At 45.0% G+C, this 20,144-nt stretch overlaps 1 protein-coding gene across 2 annotated transcripts in view; it reads left to right on the forward strand.

Moving 5' to 3' along the window:
- Positions 1 to 9,169: 9,169 nt before the first annotated feature.
- Positions 9,170 to 20,144, forward strand: part of STXBP1 (syntaxin binding protein 1) — a 37,280-nt gene continuing 26,305 nt past the window's right edge. The window contains exons 1-6 of one of the 2 annotated variants that reach the window (XM_024762599.1): positions 9,170 to 9,214; positions 10,898 to 10,979; positions 14,369 to 14,445; positions 15,429 to 15,507; positions 16,650 to 16,753; positions 18,431 to 18,579. In XM_024762599.1, the coding sequence (XP_024618367.1) occupies positions 9,170 to 9,214; positions 10,898 to 10,979; positions 14,369 to 14,445; positions 15,429 to 15,507; positions 16,650 to 16,753; positions 18,431 to 18,579 (536 nt within the window). The remainder of the gene's footprint in view (positions 9,215 to 10,897; positions 10,980 to 14,368; positions 14,446 to 15,428; positions 15,508 to 16,649; positions 16,754 to 18,430; positions 18,580 to 20,144) is intronic. The other variant, XM_024762600.1, reaches the window with a different exon arrangement.

Below are 20,144 nucleotides of genomic sequence, written 5' to 3' on the forward strand. Positions count from 1 at the left end.
GAGGGCTTCCCTGGTGGCGCAGTGGTTGGGAGTCCGCCTGCTGATGCGGGGGACGTGGGTTTGTGCCCCAGTCTGGGAGGATCCCACATGCCGCGGAGCGGCTGGGCCCGTGAGCCATGGCCGCTGAGCCTGCGCATCCGGAGCCTGTGCCCCTCAACGGGAGAGGCCACAGCAGTGAGAGGCCCGTGTACCGGGCCTTATTAGGAAGGTCAGATACCTTTAAAATAGATGCCGATGGTGCTGGTGGTAGCCAACAGTGCTAAGTACCATTCTAAGATTGAACTAAGTGCTTTACACACATTAAATAATTTAATCCTCACAGTAACTCTATGAGGCATGTGTGGCCATCCCCATTTTATAGATGGGGAGACTGTGACACAGATTTAATAACTTGTCCAAAGTCCCAGCTGGTAAGTGGAGGAGCAGGGATTTGAACCTTAACCATCTGGCTCCAAAACCCATCAGAGTTATTTTGCTTTACTTTGTCAAGGTGATCATTGCAATATAACAAAGAAAAGCACACCCAGGTTCAAGTGCAGAGTCCAGTCCGTGCTGGTGTCTGAGAGACAGTATGTGTAGTGGGAAAAGCGTTTGGATAGGGATCCAGAGACCTATTTCTGCTCACTCTGGAGTGACCAGTTGGTGGCCTTACCCACTCCAGATGGCTGTGTTTTCCAGGAGCATCTCAATCCGAAAATGAGGGACCTAGACTCTGGCCTTAGATGGTCTCTAAAGTTCTTTCCAATATAAGTGTTCTTAAGCACCAAAGAAGTAGAATCATTGAAAGTTATTTTACTTCCACAGGCCTCTGCCAAGGAGCCATGGGTTTATGTGTTTACAATCCCACGCTTGCCTGTATGTGCATGGAAAAGGATCTGGAAGGCTGCCCCCTAAACCCTGAGGGGTTGTTTCCCCTCAAGAGTGGGGGTAAGGAGGGAAATTTCACTTTGTAACTATACAGCTCTCTATTGTTAATTTTTTTTTTTTTCCCTGTTCGCGGGCCTCTCACTGCTGTGGCCTCTCCCGTTGCGGAGCACAGGCTCCGGATGCGCAGGCTCAGCGGCCATGGCTCACGGGCCCAGCCGCTCCGCGGCATGTGGGATCTTCCCGGACCGGGGCACGAACCCGTGTCCCCTGCATTGGCAGGCGGACTCTCAACCACTGCACCACCAGGGAAGCCCTCTATTGTTAATTTTTCAACAAGAATGTGCTACGTCTATATTATTAAAAACATCATAAGGCAAAAAATTAAAGTGGTTTGTAGTTAGTTGCCAGTAGTTTCTGTGTACATGGGTCTTTCTAAGGGAAGGATCTTGAGAGTACTGGGAAGGCTTGTTTTCAAATACTTGAACCATTTCCTCCTGTTTTGTGTAACCTTTACTGATTCCACCTAGGGAGATGCAATTGTTTATTAGCAAGGAGCATCTTCAGCCCAGAGCAAGACATTCAAAGAGGCTTGGTTGCCGTCCTCAGATATCTGAGTTGCCGTCAGGGAAAGAGGAACAGGCTTGCTGTTGCTTCAGAGCAGAATTACCAGCAGCGTGTAGAGTAGAATCGCCAGGGCATGGAGTCCCAGCCCGGTATGCACTGGGAAACAGTGGAGCTGCCTTCCTAGAGTCTGATTACTGTTGCCATGTGAAAGTCCTCTTGGTTTGTATGTGTTTATTTTGTATCTGCCACCTTACTAAAGGTTTTAATGTTTCTAATAGTTTTTCAGTTGATTCCCATGATTTCTGCAGGCAGATAACTCTGCATCCTTCTTACCAATATTATACCTCGTTTTCTTTTCTGGTCTAAGTGAATTCTCAGAACGATGTTAAGTAATAGCAACTTAAAAATACAGTCCTGTGTCTGTGTTGTGACATGAAATATCTTACTTTCTGGGGGCTCAGACTTGTGCTTCAGCATTAATGCATCTCTTCTTAGATAAACAGAGGTCACTCTCTGTCTCCTCAGAAGTGGTATAAGGGTTCTTCTGTTCAATTTTATATTTACATTTAAGATTTATATACATTGGCGCATTGGTGCCGTTATTCCAAAGAGTATTCACATGTTTATTGTGAGTCAGAGAAGTTTAGAAGTTTTTGGTTAAATACCCGTAGAGTTTGATATCTAAATATTTTTCTGATTATTTTAAAACTGTATTTTAAATGTGTTTCTTTTTAATAGGATTTTTACATTATATAAAAAATCTTGATTGGTGGAAGTGATGTGTTGTAATTTTCTTATTTCCTTGTCTGTATGAATAATTTTTTTTTTGCGGTACGCGGGCCTCTCACTGTTGTGGCCTCTCCCGTTGCAGAGCACAGGCTCCGGACGCTCAGGCTCAGCGGCCATGGCTCACGGGCCCAGCCGCTCCGCGGCATGCGGGATCCTCCCGGACCAGGGCACGAACCCGCATCCCCTGCATCGGCAGGCAGACTCTCAACCACTGCGCCATCAGGGAAGCCCCTGTATCGTGACATCACAATGGGTGCCTTTTATTTAGTGCCTCGTATGTGCCAGACACCTTACCAGGCATATTGTCTCGTTAACCTTCACAACTGGTCACTAAAGTATTATAATTTTTATTTTGCAGATGAGAAAACTGAAGCCTAAAACGGGGTGCCTAAAAGGTCCACAGCTAACAAATGCCTGAACCTGGATTTTCCCTGGTCTATCTAACTTCAGTGCTTCCCTTGGCATTTTTTCTTAATCTTGAGGGTGGGAATGATCTTTGCCTGAGTAACTAACCTTATACCCTCACGCAAATGGGGTTTATTTAAGAGGGTGCCTTTCAGAAGAACTGCCACTATTGAGCTGGAATAACTAGAAGTTCCCGGTACTGTGAAAGGGAATTTCAGTCATAGAGGAGGGCAGCTGTGGCCTGAGTTTACACTCCCTTAAATCCCTCAGCAGTGCGGAGGGACTTCGCATTCTGGTGTCTGGGCAGTAGACTCCTGGTGCGTGTGTCAGGGCAGCATGGAGCTCTGGGACTACAGAGCACAGGATATTGGAATCCCCTGTGGTTTTGAGGACTTTGGTGATGCTCCCACTTCTCCCAAGCTTCCAGCCCATCTAGTATTAGTCATGCTATTTCAGATGTTTTGGTGTGCCATGGGCTTAGGTTCCCTGACATGTGTCACTGCCGAGGGCAGTCATGGGTGCCAGGGCGGTAAGAGTAGGGCTCCCCGGGGGGGCAGGGGGTGGGGGAGGGGTTTGCAGCTATCCCTAGAGCCTGTGCTTTGGGACTCCAGTTGGTATACTGGGTGCATCTGAAGGTGTCCCAGATAATCTAGACCACCTGCTGTGTTTCTCAGGACTTGGGAGGGATTTGTTGAGTTTGGGAGTTACCCAGGATGTGGTTGAGAAGGAATCTGCTTTCTTGCCTTTTGGCCATGAGGGAAGCACAGTCCACCAGGGCTATGGGCCTCACGATTATGGAGAAGCTGAAGCTGCCCCATATACACAGGCTAGGTGGTGGTGGAGTGGACATTTTGGCTATAGATATACATGGTTTGGAATGCAGAAATAAGATCCTCTGGCTACACCAGCCTCAGAAGTCTTTATTGTTTCTCTCCACACAAAGAGGACTTACAAGGGAGTTGAAATGTGATTGTCAGGGCTTATGTGTGAGGAAGTAGCCCAACCTACTTGATTCTTAATGCTAAAATGGGCTCTAATCCTTGTTTCCTTTTCGGTATTGGATTAGAAAAATGTAGGGCAGGATTAGAATTGGCTGACAACAATGCCCACAACAAATACAGGCCCTGAGAATTTTGGAACAGGAATCACTAGGCAGGAAGGCTTGAACCTGCACCAGTATTCCCAGTCTTTAGGACTTGTGATCCTTGTTTTGATTTTCTGATTATATCTCTGTCTTCCCCTATCAAAAGGTGACTTGAATTTAAAGTCAGTGAACTTAAATTAATTGTGTGTAATGGCAAAAAAAAAAAAAAAAAAGCAACATGTTCATCCTCGGTAATACAAAAAAGACAGTGAAATATACCATTTTAATCCACTGTCGTATTAGCAAACAAACCTCAAGGTATTATTTTATCAGTTAGTATGTTATTTTGGAGAGCCACTCAGAATACTGATGGGGATGTAAATTGTGTTTTTGGAAAATAATTCAGCAGAATTTATCAAGAGCCCAGCATATTTATACTCTTTACCTATTCATTCCATACCCAGGAAGCTCTCCTAACAGAATAATTTGCGCAAAGAAAAGCCCTGGGCACAAAGATGTTCACTGGCACATTACTTTCAGAGCATTTTTCCAATTATAATACCTAATATATGGTCAGTGTAAAAAGCTTGGGAGGACATAGGAAGGCACAAATTCGCACTTAAAAGATTGATCATAATCTTACCACACAAAAATAGCATTTTGATTAAAATTTTTTGTGGTACGCGGGCCTCTCACTGTTGTGGCCTCTCCCGTTGCGGAGCACAGGCTCCAGACGCGCAGGCTCAGCAGCCATGGCTCACAGGCCCAGCCGCTCCACGGCATGTGGGATCCTCCTGGACCAGGGCACGAACCCATGTCCCCTGCATTGGCAGGCGGACTCTCAACCACTGCACCACCAGGGAAGCCCCCTCCTTTTTTTAAAAAAAAAAAATTTATTTATTTTTGGTTGCGTTGGGTCTTCATTGCTGCGCGAGGGCTTTTCTCTAGTTGCAGCGAGCGGGGGCTACTCTTCATTGCAGTGCATGGGCTTCTCATTGGGTGGCTTGTTGCAGAGCACAGGCCCTAGGCGCATGGGCTTCAGTAGTTGTGGCACGCAAGCTCAGTAGTTGTGGCTCATGGGCTCTAGAGCACAGGTTCAGTAGTTGTGGCGCACGGGCTTAGTTGCTCCACGGTATGTGGGATCTTCCCGGACCAGGGCTTGAACCCGTGTCCCCTGCACTTGCAGGCAGATTCTTAACCACTGCGCCACCAGGGAAGCCCTATTCTTTAAAAAATAGTTGTAACATACCTTTTTCCCAGAGCCATGTATTTTGAATATTTTCTCCCTCTGTTGTATTCACCTGGGGAAACTCTAACCCTAGTTGAAACCAACTTTTCTTTCCTTTCTGGCGTACACCTGGACAATCAAACATTACTGGGGAAGAAAAAAGAAAATCACACAACTCAGCTGCCTGGTTTTACTTTAAATTTATGGTCATGGACCTCAAATTAGCCCTTAAAACTGTCGAGAAATGCTAAAACATCTCTATAGGAAATCCCCTTTTGGGACTTCCCTGGTGATCCCTCAGTTAAGACACTGTGCTTCCACTGCAAGGAAGCAGGTTCGATCCCTGTACATCAGGGAACTAAAAGGATATCCACTTTCCCAGTCTTTGGGAAGACGTTTGATAGTCTTTCTTCAAACCTTCCATATACAGCACCACCGTCCCTACTCTGAGCCAGTGACCTTGTTTCTAATGAGGAAGCCCCTCCCCTCTGCCACCACTCTTTCAGCCCACCATTGGTCCCCTGCCTCTCCCCACTGGGTGGACCTGGTGCCCTGCCTCCTATCCCAGGTCAGGGTCTCTTCCTGTGTCTCAGACCCCAGCCCCTTCCTCCTCCTCAGGGACCTCAGTCTTTGAATGATCTGTCCTCTCTCCTGCATCATCAACCTCCCCCTCTCTTTTGGTTTATCGCCAATACCATTTTTTTAAAATGCTGTAATTGGGAATCCCCCAGTGGTTAGGACTCCGTGCTCTCACTGCCAGGGCCCTGGGTTGTATCCCTGGTTGGGGAACAAAGATCCCACAAGCCGCACAGTGTGGCCAAAAAAAAAAATAGTCTAATTTCTCACATCTTAAAAAAAACAAAGGACTTCCCTGGTGGCACAGTGGTTAAGAATCTGCCAATGCAAGGGACACGGGTTCGAGCCCTGGTCTGGGAAGATCCCACATGCCTTGTAGCAACTAAGCCCGTGCACCACAACTACTGAGCCTGCGCTCTGGAGCCCGCGAGCCACAACTACTGAGCTCGCGAGCCACAACTATTGAAACCTGCATGCCTAGAGCCTGTGCTGTGCAACAAGAGAAGCCACCGGAATGAGAAGCCCACACACCGCAACAAAGAGTAGCCCCCGCTCACCACAACTAGAGAAAGCCTGCGTGCAGCAATGAAGACCGAACACAGCCAAAAATAAATAAAAAATAAATTAAAAAAAAAAGAATTGGTATTAAGTAAAAATAACTGAAGAAAAGCTTTCATTTCAAAAAAAAGAAAAACCCTTCCTTGATTTCACATTCTCTGTCTACCCTGTCTAGCTTTCATACTTTTCTCTGCTACCTTATAGGAATACCTCTTGAAAAAGTTGTCTAGATAGTCTGTCTTCCTCATCACCCATTTTAGACTAGCTTCATCCTTATTGTTTCACAAGAATGCTTGTCAATAAAGACCATGTTTCCAAACCATCTTACTGGTCCTGCAAGCATTTGGGGTTTTCTCCAAACTTACCTCTATGTGGCAATAATGCCCAGATTTTAAACTGTAGCTAAAAGTCAGTCTTTCAAGCTCCAGCTACCCTCCCTGTATCTCCCCTCGGACGTCTCTTAGCCATCTCAATCTTTAATCAAAAAAGGATGTTCTGTATTCTCCTACAGATCAGTTCTTTCCTCCCTCTAAATCTTTTGTGTCTCTACATCAATTTCTTTGTTTAAGCCAAAAAGCTAGGAGTTACCTGTTTCCTTTCTTTACTTTTCCCCCACACCCAATTCAGCAGCTAGCCCTGTTGGCTATACGTCCCAATAGATATCAAATTCACCCTCTTCTCGCCATGTCCACTGCCACCAGCCGTGGATGGACCCTTGAGAAGCGTCCTGACTGTACTCCTGCTTCAGTTCTTGCCCCCCTCCAATCTCATCTCTACTGCACATCAGATGACGTCCCTACCTTCGGTGGCTTTCTGGTGCCCTTCAGATAAAATCATCCTCCCATCAAGGTCCCCTGTGATCTGGCCTCCAGCCTCAGCTTCTACCAGCTTCAGTTCCAAGAAGCTGTCAAGCTCTTTTTCCTTTTTCCACCTCGAGCCTTTGTGCCTCCCTTTTATTTTTTTTTGCCCACCACATGTGGGATCTTAGTTCCCCAACCAGGGATCGAACCTGTGCCTCCTGCAGTGGAAGCCTGGAGTCCTAACTACTGGACTGCTAGGGAAGTCCCTTTTTTTTTTCCTGTTTTTTTGTTTGTTTTTTGGGTTTTTTTCGTCTTTTTTTTTCTGATCCCCTCTTAAAGGTAGCTCTCCACACTGGGTTTTTTTCCTTTCTACCACGGCCCTGATTTATTTACCTTAGAACATTTGTGAGAAGCCATGATTGCCCTTTTGCTTTGTCTGCTTCCGTCACTAGAGTGTAAGCTCCGAAGGAGCAGTGCGATGTCTGCTGTTCATCCCTGGTGCTGGGTCCAGTGACTGGCAAACAGTGGTATTGAGTGAATGAGTGGGTATTTTCCACATCATTATTTCTAATGGGTACATAGTATCCATTGCACAAATGTAACCTAAGTGACTTAACCACTGCCTTATTATTTGATATATTTGTTCCCAGTTTTTCACCACACTGAAACATGGGAAATAATCTAAATGGCTATTGGGAAAATTGTTGACTAAACCAGGGACTATTATGCAGGCATTTAAGATCCTAGGAAGCATTTTTATTAACATGGAGAAATGAGTTTTCTTACTGAAAAAAAGCATAATATGAAATTATATGCAGCACATGATCTTAGCTATGTAAAAGTTCATGGGAAAAGCGAGTAGGAAATAAACTAAAATGTTAATTATGCATTTGGGGTTGGCAGGATTACAAGTGATTTTTCTTTTTGATTTTTTTCAAGCATACAAGTAATACATGGTATTTTCTTCTTTATACTTTTCTGTGTTTTCCAAGTTTACTGCAATGAGTGTGTATTTTTTTATAATCAGGTAAGAAGCTCTTAAAAATTTTAGAACACTTTGATGACACATCAGATTATTGTAGATAGTCAAAAGCAGAGTCAGGAACCATCGTGCTCTTGAGAGCGACCTAAAATGCTTGAAGCACACTTGCTAATGACAGCTCTTAGCCTTGAGTCCTTCCAGGCCTGTGGATGATCTGGGTTTAGAAAGAGTGGCAGAGCACTGTTTCCTGTGAATCCTCCATGACCGGGTAGACTTGTGTGTGGTGTGACATTATAGAAACTGTGGCTTGCAAAAGTGTTGGTTTTGGGTGAGAGCATCCCACAGATGTGCTCAGGGTTGGAAAGATATCACAACTGCTCTTCACGTCTGTTTTTGGGGCTTGACGGGGGCTCACGTGCCCTGGGGTATTGTCATAGCATTTTACGCACTTATCTTAAGTCAGTGGTTCTCAAACCCCAGACCCTTTTGGGAATTCGAGGTCAAAACTATCTTCATAATAAGACTACCTTCTCACTCTTATTCTCTCACAAACATACACTGGAGTTTTCCAGATGCTATACGATTCACAGCAGGTTATTTAAGAAGCAGAACCCAGCTGTCTTCTACGAAGCCAGACATTAAGGAGAGTTGCAAAGATGTAAAACAATGCCAGTATTCTCACTAAAATTGTTTATTATGGAAAATATAAATAGCATTTTGGGAATTCCCTGGTGGTCCAGTGGTTAGGACTCAGCACTTTCACTGCCATGGCCCAGGTTCAATACCTGGTCAGGGAGCTGAGATCCCAAAAGTTGCACAACGCAGCCAAAAAAACAAAAATATAAATAGCATTTTAATGAAGTGCAGCTATGTTATCACAGAATGGGTTTATTATTATTGTAATTGAATTAACACATATTTTAAAAATTTCTCAGTTTAACTTCTAATATAGGAAGTGTCAGTAGATATTTGCCCACATACACAAACACTCTTTGGGGTCCTCAATATTTAAGAGTATAAAGGAGTCCTGAGACTACAAAGTTTGAGAACAACTGAATTAAGGAAACAGGAAGAGAACTGTCTTTATGGTGGATTGATTATGGCTCAGTAGACAGATTGGTTGAATTGCATGACTCAGGAGGACAAAGCCTATGGAGGGAAAATGACCTCGTCTAATAGGCAGGGGTTGGAAGTCCTTGAAATTACATTAGATTTTTTCTTCCACCTCCCCCCTCCTTCCCTCTCTCTTTTCCTCCCTCTCCCCTTCCCTTCCTCCTTCTGTCCTTCCTTCCTTTTTCTCTCCTTTTTTAGAGATCATGCATGATGTGATAAAGAAGGTCAAGAAGAAGGGAGAGTGGAAGGTAAGTAGAAAAGCACAATTAATGACCTTAAAGGTGAGTTCATGGGGAAAAACAAGAATGGAGTAGAGTTGGGGAGAGGCATGTAGGCGGGGAATGAGGACCTTTGCTGTGTCCAGAGGATACCAAAAGCTTCTGGACTAGAGAAAGGTAATCTGCTGTGCCTCCCATTTTATACGATCCTGGTTAGGAAATCTCTTGGTCATAAAGCTTATCTTTAAGATCACCTGGTGAGGCATTCTAGAAGTGGAACTCTTTTATTCAAACAAGATCTTACCTGAATAAAGCAGAAGGTAGAATTATTCTGCTTGCTATGGGAGATGAGAGGGGACCCTTCTTGCCCCTCTGGTGGCCCTAAAGCATGTCCATGGAGCCCACACAGCAGTCCGAAAAGCCCTCATCTGGCCTATCCCGTCTGCCTGTAGCTACATAAGACAAAACAACTAAGTTTGTTTATTCATTTAACATTGAGAGCAATGCTGGAAACTGTCATGTACCTGAAACAAGTATTTAAGTCAATCTAATTGATTATGGCCTCGTTTCCAGCAGTGGGTGATGCAAGTCGGAAACGTGCTGTCCTCCATCCAGGAAGTCTTTGTTTGAAGGACCATCTGGTTGTCTGGGGCCGGGCATTACAGTGACCAGGGGAGCACACCGTCTTACTTGAACTTGCCCGTGTGTTGTTGAAGGGCTTATGCCAACCATTCTTGCTCCCGAGTTTTCCTGTAGTAAAGATCACCGGGCCTGGGAACAGCAGAGCTGATTGGTACCAGGAGGCTTTTGAAGTCTCACCCTGGCCTCATGAGATTACATTTTAGCCGGAGCATCCATCCTCATACCCAGAGTGGGAGGCCAGCTGGTGGGAACTCTTTATGCCTGCCTTTCTCTCTTACCCTTCCCATCAGTAATGGACTTGTGGACATGTGAATTTTAAACTAAGCTTGAGGAAGCTGCCTCATAAAATGAAAACTGATTGGCCCTCGTGCTACAGCAAGATGCTTTCGGGCCCACATTTTTCCAGCACCTGTTGCCTGGGTTTCTATCTTTGAAGAAGGAGAGGAGAAATAGCTTTGTTTTAGCTCCCTCTCTCCTCTGTGGGCCGAATGGAGATAGGAAAGGTTGGCTGAAGAATTGCAGGTATGAAGCTTTTAGACCAGGACGGCATGTTCTTATTCTTCCCGTCTGAACTGAGACAGAGTTTGCTCCCGGGATGACACGTGTGCTGGTCCATCCCGATGATGTCTGCGAAGTCCTCTCCTTCCACCCCATAAATGTGGCACTAGTGTTCATTCTCCCATTAAGGAAAAGTTTACGCCCTGAAAAAATACCCTCTAATATGGATTTCTCCGAGTGTGAATGCTGTAGATGAATTTTTTTCTTTTTCTTTTCTTTCTTTCTTTTTTTTTTTTTTGCATTTTTATGAGTATTTTCTTTGTCATGGAAAAAACTTTAATTTTTTTAACTTTAAAATATTGTCACATCAGTGAGGGCAAACTCTCCTAGAAGCTTAGGTTTGGTGGGGAAATAAAAGCTAGCATGTCTCTCGGCAAACCTCTGGCCCCGTAGGAAGCATTGATAACTCGGAGTTTTGCGTTTCTAGGCTCCTTCTGAAGTCTGACTGGGTCAGCGGAGGAGATGATCATAGCAGGTGCCCGTCAGGCTGTAAACTGTTCCCTTTGTTTCCAGGTGCTGGTGGTGGATCAGCTGAGCATGAGGATGCTTTCCTCCTGCTGTAAGATGACAGACATCATGACCGAGGGGATAACAAGTGAGCGGCCTTCCCTCTGCCCTCCCGCGACACCCAGCCTTCTCTTGGGGTGTTCTTTCTCCTCCCTGTCTGTTATTATCTTGCTTGACGTTATTTTTTTTAATAATTTTTATTCATGAAACCACATTCATTTTTTGTTGTTGTTGTTGGAGGCATCGGGTCTTTGTTGTGGCATGTGGGTTCTTCCTGTGGTGTGCAGGCTTAGTTGCCCCACGGCATGTGGGATCTTAGTTCCCTGACCAGGGATCGAACCCATGTCCCCTGCATTGGAAGGTGGATTCTTAACCACCGGACCACCAGGGAAGTCCCTATCTTGCTTGACTTTAGATCTTCCAACAACCTGGATGGTAGGACCATAAGTAAGTTCCTGAGAGAGACCCCAGGCTTTCTTGTTCATCATTGAATCCCCCACATATCCAATCCAGTGTTAGATGCCCATTAAGTATCTGTGAAAGGATGCCAAAGGAAGGCTCAATCAAGAAAAAAGAAAAAGGCAGGCCACCCACTAGAAAAGAATGGACAAAAGGCACTTAACAAAGGAAGAAATCCAAATGGCCAATAAATACGTGAAAAGTTGGCCCCCTCAGTAGTGGTCAGGGGAATGCAATTAAAACCAGAGTGAGATACTGCTGTGTACTCAGATTGGAGTATTTAAAATGTGATAATGCCCAGGGAGGGTGGGAGGGAGGGAGACGCAAGAGGGAAGAGATATGGGACCGTATGTATATGTATAGCTGATTCACTTTGTTGTAAAGCAGAAACTAACACACCATTGTAAAGCAGTTATACTCCAATAAAGATGTAAAAAATAATAATAATAAAATAAAATAAAATATGATAATGCCAAGTGACAGGATATAGAAAAATGGGAACTCCGCTCTGACACATGTCAGTTGGTACAGCTACTTTGAAAACCACTTGGCAGAGTCTAGGAGAGTTGAGGCATGCAGATCCTATGAGCCAGCACATCTGCAGTTAGATGTGTGTCCTAGATAACCCAGGTGTGTGCGCCCGGGATGCTCACAGAGCATCACTCATAGTAGCCCCAAAGTGGGAGCAACCAAAGTGTCCACCAGGAGTAGAATGGTAAAATAAATTGTGGAATAGTCATACAGCAGAATACTGCTGATATATAGCAAAGAAGAGGAACGGACTCTGACCACTGGCTCATTCCAAAATGCAAATGGATCTGATAAACAATGTTGAGCAAAAGAAGCAAGGTCCGTCCTTAACAATATGCTTTAATTTATGTAATGTTCAAAAACAGGCAGAGCTAAGCTCTACTGCTTTGAAATGCAGGGACAAGTGAGTCTTAACCACAAAGAGAAGTGACCACCATTCATGTCACCGTGGTGGTTCTCTTTGCGGGGAAGGGAGGAAATTGTGATGAGGGAGGGTGAAGGAGGGCACTTCTGCGGTGCTCATGGGTTCTGTTGCCTGACTGGGGTGGTGCTTGTGCAGCATTTGCTTTATAATTATTTGTATATTTATGTTTAATTCATTCTTTGGAATGTGCTTTAGAATTTCACGGTAATAGGTTTTTGAAATAAGTTAAATCACCTGCTCAAGGTCACTGGCCAGTGTCACACCTGAGACTAGGACGCAGACCTCCTGGCTGCTGTCCCCAGCTCTTTTTCACATTTGTGTGCATCTCAAGTCTTACTTAGGAGCCCCTTTCAGGGGAGATCATGTATTTTAATCTGTGAAACAGCATTGATGGAAAAGGAGTCTATTTTGAGGTATTATTTCAAACAAGGACGTTAACCTTTGTTCTTCCTCCTAAAAAACTTTGGGTGGAACATACCTGTTGCAGTGCAGCTCCCAGTTTTTTCCCCTGGAGAGAACTTTTATATGGTATGTGGCCCACAGACTACTGCTGGTCTTTGTCAAAATTACTACCATACCACAATTACGGGAGGAAGAGCAAGGAGGGTTGAGGTTTTCATTAAGCTAGATGAATGTAATTTAAAGGTTGGTGATCTCATCATTTTTTAAAACACATTTCCGCCAAAAAAAATTTTTTTAAGATAAAAAAGAAATAAAATAAAAGCATATTTCCAAATCTAGTTTATCTATCACCAAAAACATAGTCCTATAAATAGGAGTACATAATTTTTGGTGTGAGTTTACGTCATTCAGTGATCCAAGACCAGACTTGCCCCCATTTCAAGCTTACAAAGTTATTTTCCTCACTGAATTTTTTTAACTTTTTTTCCCTCTATCAAGGCAAAAAATGCAAATATAGGAAAAAAGCCAAATGTAGCTAATGTGCTTCTAATAAAGAAGCAGCACTGTCCTGCCCTCCTTCTTCCTCCCCCATCCCCTGGGATCCATCACCCCAGAGGCAGCCACTCTGCTCTTCTGGTTATCTTTTTGATAATCTAAATAAGTGCTTACAGGAGTATCACTTGATTCATCATGTTAGACATTACCTGTTGACTTCCTGTGGTAGATGAGGGTTCAGCTCTCCCCTCCTGCCCGCAGACTCTTCCCTATCCCAGAAGTTTTTTTTAAATGTCCTTACTTGCAAAATTTAAAAGTCAGCAAGCCTGTGTTAACCACCCCCAAATATTTGGGGGGGGGGAAGTATTATTGGCCTATGAAATTCAAAAACCTACAACCCCTGATAAAGTAGATGGTTGAGAGACTTTGGTTTTAATTTGAACATTGTTTCGGGTGAAAAGTCTTTGTAAATGTTACAAGGGATACTTCTAAAGGGATGCTTTTATTTGCTTACATCACCTGCGTAGGAAGAATGGCACTGTGCGATTTCCTACTCGGTCTGTACCGGAGGACAGTGTAGTGTAGATGGTGCATCCTAGGCTTTATCAGGTGACTGGCGAGATGATGACTTAGGTCTTCTTTCCCCAGCAGATGAAGTAGCTGACACACGGTAAAAGAAACCAGCAAACCAAACACCCATGGTTTGCTCTAACAAAATTTGATGTCTAGTCTTTGAACTGTTGAAAGGAACAGTACTATACAGAAGGTATGTTTGGAATGTCTTCATTTGATATACAAAGGAAAATGATAAAACGATCTAATTGTTGAAAAACCAACCCAACATGGAAATTCTAAAGGAATTGGGATTATCTAGGACAGATGAGAAAAAACTGAAGGAAGAGGCAAAAGACTAGATCAAGGAATTTACTTAAACTGAAATGGGAAATAGGAAGTATCTAGTGTGATACGGTTTCAGGTTTTCTACCACCTGAGCCTCGTGAGACAGAGGAACGTGGTAACTCTGGGGAAGGGGCGTTGCGTCTTTCCTCCCCCCACTGTAGATTTTTATTGCACCAGTCTGAAGGTGGCCTCTCTCTATGGCTTCTAGTTTTATGATCACCAGTTCTGTTTTCTTATTTACCATGGGCCGCTGTTTTGTTGTCTAGTTGTGGAAGACATCAACAAACGCCGAGAGCCGCTCCCCAGCCTGGAAGCTGTGTATCTCATCACTCCCTCTGAGAAGGTAAACCCTGCCCAGAAGAGCTTTGGCTGAGGTTACACGTGCTGGCTTGGTGTCTGGGTGGCATCATGTCTGATGGTTCTGGGTGAAGCACGCATTTAACACACTGCTCTGTTTAAGCATGCAATCCACCAACGGGGAAGGTGGGGTGCGGTGAGGAGTGAAGAGTACATTCATTAAGCTTTCTGCCAAAAGCCAGGCTGGACCAATCTCGATTCCCCCTTGTATTAGCTTTCTAGGTAGGAGATCACTTTATCTAGTGATCCGCCTCCAGAACTTGGGTATTTTATGCTTTCAGATTTCTTTTTTTTTTTTTTTGGCCTCGCCACGCGGCTTGCAGGATCTTAGTTCCCCCGACCAGGGTTTGAACCTGGGTCCCCTGCAGTGGAAGCTCGGAGTCCTTACCACTGGACCACCAAGGAATTCCCAGATTTATTTCATCAATATCCAGTTAGGGTTCAAATTTACCTGTCTTATCATTTTGGGGGGTTGGTTCAAATCAGTATCCCAGCAAGGCCCACCTTCTTGCTTTTGGTTGCTAGCTGTCTTAGATGTCTTAATCTATGTAAATTCCCCCCAGTTTTCGTGTTTTCTTCTCATTTTTGAAAACTGGCTTATGTATGAGTTTCTGCAGATGCAACTAAATTGCTAGGACTTCACCACAATGAATCTCCTGGTAGGTTTCTGACCACTTCCCTCTTTTGTGGGTCTCTTCTTAGGAACCCAAGTTATGGTGGCTCCAAAGAATGGACGCTGTCATTTGGGAATGAGCTAGGGAGGCTTTTGTTCATCTAAACTCTGAAACAACCCTAATCTTAAATCCTCAGAACTCAGTTACGGCCGAACATAAGTTAGAATTATACATCAGAAATCCCTTGCTGTTTTGTGCATGTAGCTTGAAGCCAGCATGGATTTGACTCCGTTCAGATGTAGGTTCCATTTGCTTCTAGAATTAGATTCAGTTCCCTTTTTTTCCCTTTCCACAGTCTGTCCACTCTCTCATCAGTGACTTTAAGGACCCACCAACTGCCAAGTACCGGGCTGCGCACGTCTTCTTCACTGACTGTGAGTACAGCTATCAGCTGCCGCCCTGGCCTTCCTGCACAGCCAGACTGACCCCAACCAAGCCAGGCCAACAGGGAAGAAATGGGTTGTTCCCACTTTTGTCCTGATCTTTTATTTTCTCTTCAGAAGACAAATTGCATGAGAGATAAAAATAAACACCCACAAATACAAACCTACTATGTCATGCAGTCCCTTCCCGATTAAAAAAAATAGCTCCTCTTCTAAGGTCTAGCATGTTCAATGCTGAGAAGAATTTTCCGAAGCCAGCCTTGGCGTTTCATTGTATAGACTTCCAGATATCACTGTAAACGTCAGTGTGTTTCCATCCACTTTTCAACTGCAAAGACACTCTGATCTGGTGGTATTTGTATCAGGTGGAAGTGTACCGTTGTCCTAGAATCTGTCTTCTTGCTCTGTGGTGGCTTTGTGCAGGGACCTAGTGCAGAGTGCACAACAGCAGTTCACCCTGTGTCCTCTCTGGGGAAATCCCCGCAGAACTCACCACTGAGCAGATGGGGGAAGGTTCTTGCGAAGAATAATTTTATACTCTTTGAGGACGGGTGGCAAAGAAAGCAGGTAGATGGCATTAGTAATAATAAACCAATGACACATTTCTGGGGACCTGAAACTATTTGTTTGGTCCGGAAGAGTCATGAGAAATCGTGGTTCCTCCCCCCACCAAGTGGGACTCCTGTGCAGCTTGAGTTCCTTCGAGGCCCTGAGGAAATGTCTGCATCGCATTTCCCACCGATTTTATTTTTCTTTACTTATTTTATTTTTCATAAGTATCTCAGCTGGGTGGTGTTTGTTTATATTACAGGCCTTTTCCTGATCCCTTCTTGATCTCTCTTGGTTCTTTTTCTTCCTCTTCTTAATGTCAGAAAATAGGTTTTATTAGCTCTCAATATCTCAGTCTTTATTGCCATTTGTTTCTTTGTTATACGTTGAGGGCCTTGTAGGTGGTTTTGTATTCCTTTTATTCCTTTTATACCCTAGAGGTAGTAGGTTGTCGGGTAGGATGAACTTTCTGTTTACCTTTTTTAAATCCTACTAAAATAAAGAATTCCCTGGACATGTGCGAATGCTGAAATGAACCAGAAAATGGGCAGGAAAACAACCTACTGTCTTTGTCATTCTGGCAGCTTGTCCAGACGCCCTGTTTAACGAGCTGGTAAAATCCCGAGCAGCCAAAGTCATCAGAACTCTGACGGAAATCAACATTGCATTTCTCCCATATGAATCCCAGGTGAGGCTGCGTGGGGGAGGGCATAGAAAATCCACATCCTGGCTATTGTCTCAGGAACTGTGGCCACGTGCGAGAGGGTGGGGCAGGGGGGCAATAAAGAGAGTGGGGGAGGGGATTGCTGAATGACGCCTTGTGAGTGGACGTTTATGTAATGGCAACAGTAGTCCTTACGGGTCTGCCCAAGATGCCCTCGTGTTAGTCTCCAGTTATTTCTGACTTTCTGCAGCCATCCTGCCCTTCTTAGTGTTCATTTCATCCTCACTTACATTGTTCACTCCTATTGGCTGACTCCTTGACTAAGCAAAAAGTAGCCAATCCAGAAAGAGCTTGGGAGGAGGGGAGGGGAAGGGATCAGACAACACCCGTTTGCTGCAAAGGAGACTGTTTTTAATGTAGAGATAACCTCAGCTTGTCATGTGCCGAAGGAACAGATGGTAGCCTTCGTCATGAGCTGTTAACGCTTCAAGCGCCAAAACCTCTCCTCTTGGAAAAAAACAGAGTCGTTAAACCAGTAAAGGTGAAGCTGATCATGAGAGAACATACAAAATTTATACCTTAGTATTTTAAAATTTGTTAAAATGCCTCCTCCTTGCAAAGAAACAAAAAATAACACAACTTCTGTGCATTTTGTAGAGGTAAGAGATGATTGTGGCATTTTGGGTCTTTATAGATCAGCTTCTAGACGCCAGAGAGTGACCAATTCTTGGGTAAGAAGAGATGGAAAAAATAAGAGTGTGAATATTTTTAAAAGACAGTCTCTTTGCCCTCTTACTTGGCCTAAAGCTTAACCTCAGCTTGAGGGCAGGAATTTTTTTCCTCTGTGTGAGCCCTGTCACCACCTGGATTGAACAAAATCCAACTTTAGCATGTTCAACCATACTATATTTCTCATATATTTTTGAAACGTAATAACCTTTTTTTAAAACCTCAGGTTTTCCAGATCAGGGTAGTTTACCTCATAGAGATTCTGAGTGAATACTGATAGCTGGTAGCCTCATAGTTTAAGAGGGAAGTTTAGTCTTCTAGGACCCTCCAAAAAAAAAAAAAAGAAGAAAAATGCTTAGAACATACTATGAGGATAGGAAATTATTAAATCCATACAGAGCTCCTGTATTTGCTACAGTCACAGCACAATTTCTAGCCTGTCCCTTATTTATTCAAACTTATAATGAACGGCCCGTGTGGTGTGCCAGGACCTCCTCCCCTGCTCTCCTCCTGGGCTCCTCACTGGTCATCAGACACAGGCACACGCCTGCCTCAGGGCCTTGGCACCAGCCGGTCCCTCACAGAGCCGCCTGCTGGGGAGAAACCCTGCACCTCCTTCAAGCCCTGGCTCAAGCAGCCCCTCCTCAAGGAGGCCTCGTGTCCTCCCTGTCCATCCTATGGGCATTCTCTCCCTGCTTCTTATGTTCTCATACACGTACCCATTTCTCAAATACCATAAAATTTATGTTTGTTGTCTGCCTCTTCCTGCAAGATTGCACGCTCCTTGCGGGCAGTAATGGTTTGGTCGCTAACAGTCCCAAGTGGGACACCCAAGCTGTGTTTGTAGAAGAAATGAAAACCTGAGACACCCAGCCTCACTACCAGCTTGGAAAAAACTCTGATGGTTCACCATTCTGGATGAATATGACAGTCCACCGTTCTGGAAATATATGTATTTCTTCCCCGTCTCAGGTGTATTCCTTGGACTCTGCTGACTCTTTCCAAAGCTTCTACAGTCCCCACAAGGCTCAGATGAAGAATCCGATCCTGGAGCGCCTGGCGGAGCAGATCGCAACTCTGTGCGCCACCTTGAAGGAGTACCCGGCCGTGCGGTATCGGGGGTAAGGCTGCGCCCCAGTCTGCCTTCGGTGGCCCCCCCGCGTGTCCCCGAGCAGGGAACTTCCTCTGGCCTTGCCATTCGTCTGGCAGTTGTCTCCAGAGGGTCAAGATTTGAGCGTCTCCATTTATCATTATTTTCCAGTGTTTTTGCTCTTTTCTAAATTTTATTGTGGAATATACCAATACATACAGAAAATGGCATGAAATACATATATTTAGTTAGTGAATAACTAAATGTGAACCCCCTGTAACTACAATCCAGGTTTCCTACAATTTTTCATCTCTTCCTAACCTTAAAAATCAAATACCCACCTTGCCAAAGATGTTTCAGAGTAAGATAAAATAAAAGGAGAATAATTCTCCAAAGGACACATTTCTCAGATTTGATAAGGTCATTCACTTATCACTTACCTGCTGTGTGCTAAGTGCTAGGCAGGCGGACTTAACCTGAAGACACAGCCCCTGCCCTTAGAAACCCCTGATCTGGGAGGGCAGGTAGGATGTGCACACCTACTATGTAGGCCTGTGGGACCAGTGTCTTAGGACAGTGCAGGCCGTAGGCTTGGGCATCCAGAGCAGGGAGAGGGCCCTTTGAGCTGAGAGGAGCGAGCACAGCTTCAGAGCAGAGGTGGCATCTGAGCTCAGTCCCGGAGGACGGGTTCAGATTTCAGTAGACCAATGAGGGGGAGGGGGCATTTTGTGTGGACAGTTGGGATGAGCAGAAGCATGACGTTGGACAGCAAAGGGCAAGTTTGGGGAGGGTTGGTCGTCTAGCGTGGTGTACGTGTGGGCAGTGGGGCCAGGTGAAGCCATCTCTGGAGGCCTTGGATGCCAAGTTCGGGATCATGCCCTTCAGTGGTTATCACTGGGTAGCCTCTGGGGGATTTGCACGGGGAGTGAACGCAGTGGTGTGGGAGTGTCAAGCTGGGAGCATGAGTGGGAGTCACAGTCCCACAGGGAGAAGCCAGAAGGGCGGGGGGCACAGCAGGAGGAACAGAGGGTCTGAGCAGGAAGTGCAAGGATGCTCATCACCTCATTGTCCTCAGGGATGTGCACCCGTGGGACAACGCCCCCCTCCGTTAGGGTCCTCACTGACAGAAGCCTGGTGGAAGCTGAGAAATGGGGTCTTGGGGTTCACTCGTTGGAGGGATAGGGCTGGGAGCAGAGCTGCTTTTGCGCTGAGCGTGGCCAGGCGGCAGGCAGCAGCCACAGGATGAACATCACCAGGAGCAGCCCAGGAAGCGCTGCCCAGCTCAGACAAGGCGGGAGGCCCACAGGCTCTCGCTTGTACCTGTCCGGCTCTGCTGGCAGAAATGCCACTTCCAACAAAACAAAACAGGCTCCAAGGGAATTTGAATTAAGGGAAGTGAGAGTCAGGTGGGTCAGACTCAGACAGCCTGATCATGGGAAAAGGATGGCTGGTTTGGACCCTCTGCTGAAGTGTGGTAGTTCATCTGGAGCTGCTTGGAAATATTACCTGTGTTTCCATTTGGATAGCTTGTTTTTTTTAAAGGGAACTAGAAAATCATTTATGTTCCAGGCACCGAGCTAAGTATTTTATTTGTCC

The sequence above is a fragment of the Neophocaena asiaeorientalis genome, unplaced genomic scaffold (assembly GCF_003031525.2).
Source record: "Neophocaena asiaeorientalis asiaeorientalis breed wild unplaced genomic scaffold, Neophocaena_asiaeorientalis_V1.1 scaffold78, whole genome shotgun sequence".
NCBI classification, from domain to species: Eukaryota; Metazoa; Chordata; class Mammalia; order Artiodactyla; family Phocoenidae; genus Neophocaena; species Neophocaena asiaeorientalis.